Source organism: Petaurus breviceps, unplaced genomic scaffold (assembly GCF_028583685.1).
Source record: "Petaurus breviceps papuanus isolate PSGF00001 unplaced genomic scaffold, PetGlider_PUasm1.0 398, whole genome shotgun sequence".
NCBI lineage: Eukaryota > Metazoa > Chordata > Mammalia > Diprotodontia > Petauridae > Petaurus > Petaurus breviceps.
In genome coordinates this window covers 255,079-263,387 of record NW_027186314.1, presented here as the reverse complement: position 1 = coordinate 263,387, position 8,309 = coordinate 255,079, and the positions used below count along the sequence as shown (strand labels likewise).

At 43.4% G+C, this 8,309-nt stretch overlaps 1 protein-coding gene across 5 annotated transcripts in view; it reads left to right on the top strand.

Annotated features, from left to right (window-relative positions):
• LOC138170837 (zinc finger protein 345-like) overlaps positions 1-7,297 on the top strand; it is a 35,236-nt gene extending 27,939 nt beyond the window's left edge. The window contains exons 2-6 of one of the 5 annotated variants that reach the window (XR_011170759.1): positions 165-253; positions 685-811; positions 2,286-2,432; positions 3,994-5,524; positions 5,711-7,297. Coding sequence is in view for 4 of the 5 variants with exons in the window: in XM_069100341.1 (XP_068956442.1) it covers positions 221-253; positions 685-811; positions 2,286-2,432; positions 3,994-5,159 (1,473 nt within the window). In the remaining variant the exon portion in view is untranslated. Of the gene's footprint in view, positions 1-164; positions 254-684; positions 812-2,285; positions 2,433-3,993 lie in introns of those variants that run through there. The other 4 variants (XM_069100341.1, XM_069100342.1, XM_069100343.1 and 1 more) reach the window with 4 other exon arrangements.
• Positions 7,298-8,309: the final 1,012 nt, after the last annotated feature.

Below are 8,309 nucleotides of genomic sequence, written 5' to 3'. Positions count from 1 at the left end.
GTGTGTGTGTGTGTGTGTGTGTGTGTGTGTGTGTGTGTGTGTGTGTGTGTGTAGGGGATGGTTGGGCTCACCTACCTGGGGGCAGGAGACTTCTAATTAGGTGAATCCCTGAATTAAACAGCCAGCCTGGGCTCCCTTGTTATGACTCCTCTCTTGTCCCACAGATTTGCTGTCTTTCCATTGTGCCATTTCTCGAGAGGACAGTCCAGAGGAAGAAGGAATGGCTTCTGGGGTTCTGCTGGCCAGAGTCCAGGTGAGTTGGGGGTCTCTTTTCTCTGTAGGATTGATTTCCCAGGTTCCAGACCATAGACATAACTCCTGAGTTATGGTCAAGTGCTGGGGGGGTGATGGTCGATGAAAATTAGCAGCAAGCTAACCTGTCTAGACCTGAGGCTGCCCTCCTTGTCTCTAATAGTAAAGAAAGGTCCATTAGAGACAGTCTTGATCCATATCCCTTTGTTTTACAATGGAAACTGAGGCTCATAGAGTTAAAATTATTTTTCCAGCCTTCCCCAAGTTAGTAACAGAGTTGGAACCAGAGCCCAGATAACCTGACTCACCAGGACCAGCTTGAGCCCCCAAAACCTCTTCAGATCTGCCTCTGTCCATCCTGGGCTCATCCTTACCCCCAGGGTTTTATCAGGGGTGACCACCGGGCCAGCATGCATATGTTTGGTGTTTCAGGAGGCAGTGACATTCAAGGATGTGTCTGTGGACTTTACCCAGGAGGAGTGGGGGTTCCTGAGCCCTGTTCAGAGGGAACTCTACAGGGAGGTGATGCTGGAGAACTACAGGAACCTGGTGTCCCTGGGTAAGGTTGCCTCCCATGAGGCTCTACCTTCAGGAGTCTGGGCTGAGAAGTGAGCAGCACAGAATCTTGGGGCCCTGAGTGCTCAGCCCAAGTTCTGAAAGAGAGACCCCATCCTCTCTTGGACTCAGACACAGGGTATGTGTCTCCTCCTGTACTCTCCCTCTTAGGTCTTGGCCCCTGTGGCAGGGGACTGTCCCCAAGGACAGTCTGGCTGAGACTTCCACAGGTGGAAGGTCACTCTTCTCCCCACTAGCAATGGAACATTCAGTTTTGCCCTAACAAAGACAAAACTGTAGAATGTTAGTATGGGGAGGGTGGTTGGAGATGACCCATCTTGTGCTGTCCCTTTATTGTAGTGGAAAATGAAGTCTAGAAAGGGTGAGCAGTTTCTCTATGGTACTACTGTGAGAGGGGCACAAATGTGTTCCACCCAGGCCTTGTCTGGCTTCAGCCCACCACCCCTCTCCTTCCCTATCTTAGGAATGAAGTCTTACTGTCATGGGAGGGAAGTCTTTAGGAAGGGAGGGAGGTTGAATGGCTGGTTCTGAGAAATGTCCTAGAGATGCATGCTTTGAATGGGAGGTCAAAACAGCCAACTTTGGTGGCCCTTCCCAGCATCTATGACTAGGTGGTTGTATGGTCATATTGAGGGTGCTATAGCCTAGTGTTTGAAGCCCACACTCCTCTTGCCTCTTCCCATTCTTCTTTTGAAGAAAATCCTGTGCCCCTTTCTGACTTCAGGGAAATAATAAGCATTTATTAAGCCCTACTGAGTACTGGGCACTTGGTGTACAAAGACCAAACCAAAGTCATCCCTGCCCTCAAAGATCTTAAAGTCTCTGGAGGGAACAAGTAGTAGATAGATCAGCACAGACACAATCACACAGACCAGGTGATTGGGGGGAAGATCCAGGAAGGCTTCATGGAGACAGTGGTCCCTGAGCTGAGTCTTGATGGAACCCAGGGATTCCCAGAGTTGGAGAGGGGCATTCCAGGCCTGGAGAACAGAGGGAATACTGTGTGCGAGGAATGACAAGGAGGCTGGCTTGGATGGACCAGAGGGTGCAGAGGGGAAGTAACATGGGATGATGCCAGACAGTTAGATTGGAGCCTCATCATGGTGGGCAGCAGCCAGGGGCACCTCAAGAGAACAGGGATGACCCCGTCAGACCTGTGGTTGAGACCAGTTGGCAGTGACATGGAGTATGTCCTGAAGATGGGAAGACAGGACACAAGAAGACCAATGATTTGGCTGTTGAAATCATTGAGGCAAGCAGCGATAAGGGCCTGGCCTGAAGTGGTGATGATAAAGAGTGGACACAAGGGGACAGTGGGAGATACATTGGGAATGTAGTAACACTTGGCAGCTGAGGGAGGCGTCAAGGCTGACTCTGAAGTTGTGAACCTGCAGGACCAGAAGGGAAATGTGACCTTAGCACCTAGAGAGCCTTCTCATCTTCTCCCCCATACTCAGGGTTTCTGGATCCCCAATCAGACTTGATCTCCTGGTTGGAACAAGGGAAAGAAGAGCCCTTGGCATGGGATCTGAAGAGAGAGGCCCCAAGAAGTGCCAGCAGGCAGCCAGGAGCCAGTGCGTGGAGCCGCCCATACGGTCAGTTAGGTATGGCCACGTCAAAGTGATGGCTGGTACAGCAGGGTAAGATGAGGGTTGGAGCCAGTGCCTACTGGTGGTAGATTTCCCAGCCCTCTCCCCAAGTCTGAGGTTAAGGTGGTTTTGGCTGTGGCCTCCTGAGCACTTGGTCTATGCTCCCAGACCGGGGGGTGGGGGGGATGGGGGGGGGCGGTGTTCCCCAGAGACCCTGCAGCAATAATGTCCTTAACTGTTCCCTCTCACATGGAATTCTTGGAGTAAAGTATGCCTCCAGTTCTGACATTTGAGGTCCTTAGTCCCTGTGACCCCAATTCCTCAAAGGGGGACTTTGGCCAAGTCATTCTTCTTTCTGAGCTTCTGTTGCCTTCTCTGCAAAATATGGATTTGGGATTAGTTGGTCTCCAAAGTCCCTTATGGTTCTCGACCTGTGACAGGATCCCTGTTCTCGATGTCCTCCCACCCCACTACATAAGTGGGCCTTCTACCTGCTTCCTTTTCCTGTGGTTCCTCTCCCCAGCTAATCCCTTCTGCCCAAGCTCTGGAGGGCAGGGACATTTTATAGGTCTGTCAAGGTCCTAATGTCCTTATTGACCCTTCTTGGATCTCATCATGGAGCAGTTTCTTCATTCTCTGCCCCAAGACCAGGAAACCTTCAGGCATGTGCTAAACTACAGAGAGCATGGAAGCATGAGTCAAGAGATTTAAAACTTAATCTTAGCCTAATTCTTCAGTCACTGCCATCTCTGGCAGTCCATTTCACTTTAGGGGGTCTGGGTCTGCCACTTTTAGGGAAGGATGTTGATAAGCTCAAGACAGTACAGAGGGGAGCACTTCGCAAGGCCAAGGGCTACGGTACCCTAAGCATCAGCTGGAGGAGCTGGCAAAGCTCAGGGAAATGAGGGCCATGTTTTCATAGCTGCAGGATTGTCATGTGAAAGAGGGAGATTTGTTCTGCTCTGGGGCAGAGTTAGGAGCCCGGTATAGAAATCACAAGAGGAAACTTTAGGCTGATGTTAAGAATTATTTCCTAATGATTTGCCCACAATAGAATGGAAGACTGTGAGGGGAACCTGGATCAACACAATATGTCATGTATGTTCTAATTCAGGGATTCTTTTTTTTCTGGTACAGGCTGGATGAGGTCACTTCTCTCCCCTCATCCAGCTGAGTCCTTTCCAACTCTAAAACTCTCTGATTCCGTCATCACTCTCCCATTTGGCTGCCCTCAAATATTGGAAGACAGTTCTCAGATTCCCCCTCAGTCTTTTCTTCTTTAGGTTTTTCAGCTAGTCCTCATGTGACCTCAGGGCCCATTGGCATCCCCCTTTCCCTGCTGTGTTCACTGAACTTAACAATGCACCACTTAATTTATTACTCAAAATGTAGTCTGACCAAGGCAGAATACAGTATGGCCACTAGTCTAAGGACCCTAAGCACCTTCTGGTGTAGCCTAAGATGGCATGATCTCTTTTGGGCTAGCAATATTCATGACTGTGGTGAAGCTTAGATTAGCGACCTGAGTTCCCTTACAACTGAAATTAAAATTACTTTCATTCTCAATTTCTTTCAGCCTGGGATACTAGATTTGAGAACCAGGAGTTACCTTCAAATCAAGAATCACCTGGGATGTTAGAAAGATTCAATGGGGATTTTTCCCAAAGCTGCACATTTGGGGAGGATCCTGTCAAAGATATCAGGTTGTGGGAGAAGTTCCCATATCACCACACACATCTTAATCAACATAAGAGAGTACATAAAAAAGATCAATTCTATGATTGTGAGGAATGTGGTAAGGTCTTCACAAGGCATACAAACCTTATTCTACACCAGAGACTTCATACTGGAGAGAAACTCTATAAATGTAAAGAATGTGGGAAGGCCTTCAGCTGCAATTCATCCCTTACTCAACACCAGAGAGTTCACACTAAAGAAAAACCTTATCAGTGTAAGGAATGTGGGAAGGCCTTCAACTGGAGCTCATCCCTCACACAACATCATAGAATTCACACTGGAGAAAAACCTTATAAATGTAAGGAATGTGGGAAGGCCTTCACCAACCGGGCCTCCCTTATTAAACATGAAAGAACTCATAGTGGAGAGAAACCCTATGAATGTGAGAAATGTGGGACAGCCTTTATTCAGAGATCAAATCTTACTAAACATCAGAGAATTCACACTGGGGAAAAACCTTATCAGTGTAAGCAGTGTGGGAAGGCTTTCACCAACCAGTCCTCCCTTGTTAAGCATGAACGAATTCATAGTGGAGAGAAACCTTATCAATGTAAGGAATGTGGGAAGGCCTTCAACTGGAGCTCATCTCTTACTGAACATATTAGAATTCACACTGGAGAGGAACCTTATAAATGTCTAGAATGTGGCAAAGCCTTCAGAAAAAGCTCCTTGTTTACTCAACATCATAGAATTCACACTGGAGAGAAGCCTTATACTTGTAAAGAATGTGGCAAAGCCTTCAGGCAAATGTCATCCCTGACTCGACACCAGAGAATTCACACTGAAGAGAAGCCTTATGAATGTAAGGAATGTGGGAAGGCCTTCAGCAATAGCTCCAATCTTACCAAACATCAGAGAATGCATAGTGGAGAGAAGCCTTATAAATGCAAAGAATGTGGAAAGGCATTCACCAACTGTTCATCCCTTAATAATCACAAAAGAATTCATAGTGGAGAAAGAGCCTATGAATTTAAGGAATGTGAATCAGCCTTCAGTTGGAGCTAAGCCTGTATTCAACATATTTTTTAAATGTTACCTGGAGAAGTATTCATTAATATAATGAATATGGCAAAGCCTTATGTATGAAGGGTGAGATCTTGAATTTCAGAAAATCCATCCTGGACAGAAACCTAAGAATGTAGTGAATGTGGAAAACCTTTCAGGCCTTACCACTATGGAAATCACTCTGTAGGGAATGCCTACAAATGTTGTATGTGGGAAAGAAATGAGTGGTTTTAAGTCAGTCTTGTTGCCTTTTATCACTTCAAAAGAGTAATATATTTGCCAAAAGTAAAAGAAAACCCCCAAAATATAGAGGGAAGAAAATCCTTAGAAGGAAAAACCTTGCAGAAGAAAAATGCAGTCAGAATGTAGTATTGAGCATACAAAAAAAGAGCTCCAGTGATAATAAAGAAATAATATTAGGTAAAAGAATGTTAATGAGACATCTCCAGAAGAAGAGAATAATAGACGCCCCCCACCCATGAAAATGGAACTACCACAAAGACCCCCAAAGTGACTGAAAAGCTGTTAAAAAGAATTGAAAATTTTAGAAGGGACACTGGAGCTCATCCAATAGAATTTAAAAAGATAAACAGGAAAATTAATAGTTGAGAAAGTAGAAATCTTAATTTCAGTGACTCCACTAAAAAGGAAGTAGCAGAGATATAATTCAGACATTCCAATATGCAAAAAGGAATAATAGGACAAGGCTGAAAATTGGAAGGACAACTGAAGTCTCTGTGGACAAAAGAAGAGTGACTGACGCTGAAGATAGTGGCTGATGAGACAATCTGAGAACTGTTGGCATTCCAGAAAAAAAATGATGAAATATAGAGCCTTGATTCCATATTTTAATAACTCCTGCACAAAAGAACCCAGAAAGATTTGAATGAGTAGCCTAGAATTCATTGAATCCAAGAACACAGACTTCTATGGTAAGGACTCCCAAGAACTGGGAAAATTGGAAATATGTGGCAGAAATGAGCTTTAGACCTGCAATTCATGCCAAAATAAGCTACAGATGGATATGTGCCTTGGCTATAAATGGTCACACCATTAAAAATAAAGGGGAAAAGAAGGAATTGTCTTTTTTTTTTTTACAATTATAGTGAAGAATTCTTGACCAAACCATAGATTGAAACGATCCACTTAAGACTAAAGAGACAATTAAGTTACATAAAATTTAAAAAAGGTTTTGCACAAACAAAAGTGATGCCACAAGAACAAGAAGAGAAACTCTACACTGGGGGTGGGGGTGGGGTGGATCGTTGTCAAATACCGCTGATAAAAGTCTGATAATCCAAGATGTCCAGGGAATTAACAAGATAGTATAACACACACAAAAATACCTAAGTGGTCAGAAGGTATACATAGTTTAAAAAAAATTGGAACCATAATGGCCAGATGAAAACATACTCCTGACTTACTCATCACAAGAGAAATACAAATTTAAAAAAACATTTAAGAGATTTTACCTCAAACCCTACAAGTTGATGAATATGACCAAAAAATGAGAGCAGTCACTGTTGAGGGAGCTGAGGGAACATAGGCATACGAATGAACTTTTGGTAGAGATGTGAATTGGCCCAACCATTCTGTATAACTAATATTATATGTGAAATGTGACTAAATTGATCACACCATTCATAGCCCCTCCCAATGTCAATCAGAAAGAATCAGATTGAGTATATACCAAAATATTCATGGCAGCTCTGTGTGTGTGTGGTAGCAAAGAACTGGAAACAAAGTAGGTGCCTGTTTGGGAAAGGGCTGGATAACATCCATGAATGTAAGAAATATCATTTTGTTGCAAGAAGTAATGAATATGAGGAATTCTCAGAAACACAGGAAGATTGGTAGAACCAGAACAAGGAAACAGTAACTAAGCAGTGAAACTTCAAAGAACATCAGAAGAGCAAATGAAGATGGGCCCCAGGGGCCCGGAACTGCTGGGACAGAATGTTACTTTGTGAGTCGAGGTCATTGCATTGACTTTATTTGCTTAACTGTCTTTCTTTGATACAAGAGAAGGTTCAGATTAGAGCCACAGTGGAGATGGTATAATTCGAAGCAACTATGTTGTAAAAAGAAAAGGCATAAATAAAACTTTTAAAAAATAAATGAGAATAATTTGAAAACATTTTATATAGCAGTTGTCTCTGATAAAGGACCAATATCTAGGGTATGTAGGAAATTGGTACAAGTACAGAATACTGAGAACCATTCCCTAATCATGGAGAAACATGGCCAAATGATGTCAACAGGCTGGGGTTTTTTTTTTAATCAAACTGTTAACAACTGTATGAATGTTCCAAATCACTAAGAATTAAAAACACACAAAAATGACCCAGATTTTACCTGAAATCATCAGGATGAAAATAACAGCTGTTGGAGGACTGTGGAACAGGCACACTAAAGCAGTTGATAGAGCTGTGAACTGACCCAACCATTCTGAAAAGGATTTTCAGATTATATTGGAAAAGTTACTACACTGTACAAACCCACTGGGGGCAGCTAAGGGGCACAGTGGATAGAGTGCTAGGCCAGGAGTCTTCCTGACTTCAAATCTGGCCTCTGACACTTACTAGCTGTGTGACCCTGGGCAAGTCACTTAACCCTGCTTGCCCCAGTCTCCTCATCTGGGGACTGGAGAAGAAAATGGCAAACCAGTATCTTTGCCAAGAAAAACTCAAAAGGGGTCATGAAGAGTCAGATATTATTGAAGTGACTGAACGCCAACAAAATAATCCCTTGATAGTTTAATTGGTATTACACCAAATCTGTAAATAAATTTATAATAGGTAGTATCACTATTTTGTATTATATTGGCTTAACCTAACCACGAGCAATGAATATCTTTCCAATTATTTGTCTTCCTTTATTTCAGTAAAGTGCTTTGTGTTTGTATTTATATGTCTTGGCTGTGTCTTAGGTAGACTCCCAGATATCTGTTTTGTAGTTGTTTTAGACAAGACTTTCCTTTCTGTCATTTCTTCTGGTTTTTGCTTTTGCTATATAGAAAAGTTGACCATTTTTGTAGATCTTTGCCTCCTTCTGCTTTAATGAAGCTTTTCTACCAGTCCTTTAATGATTCTCCAGCGTTTTCTAAGAAAATCATTTTGTTGTCTGTAAATGGTGATGATTCATTCTCTG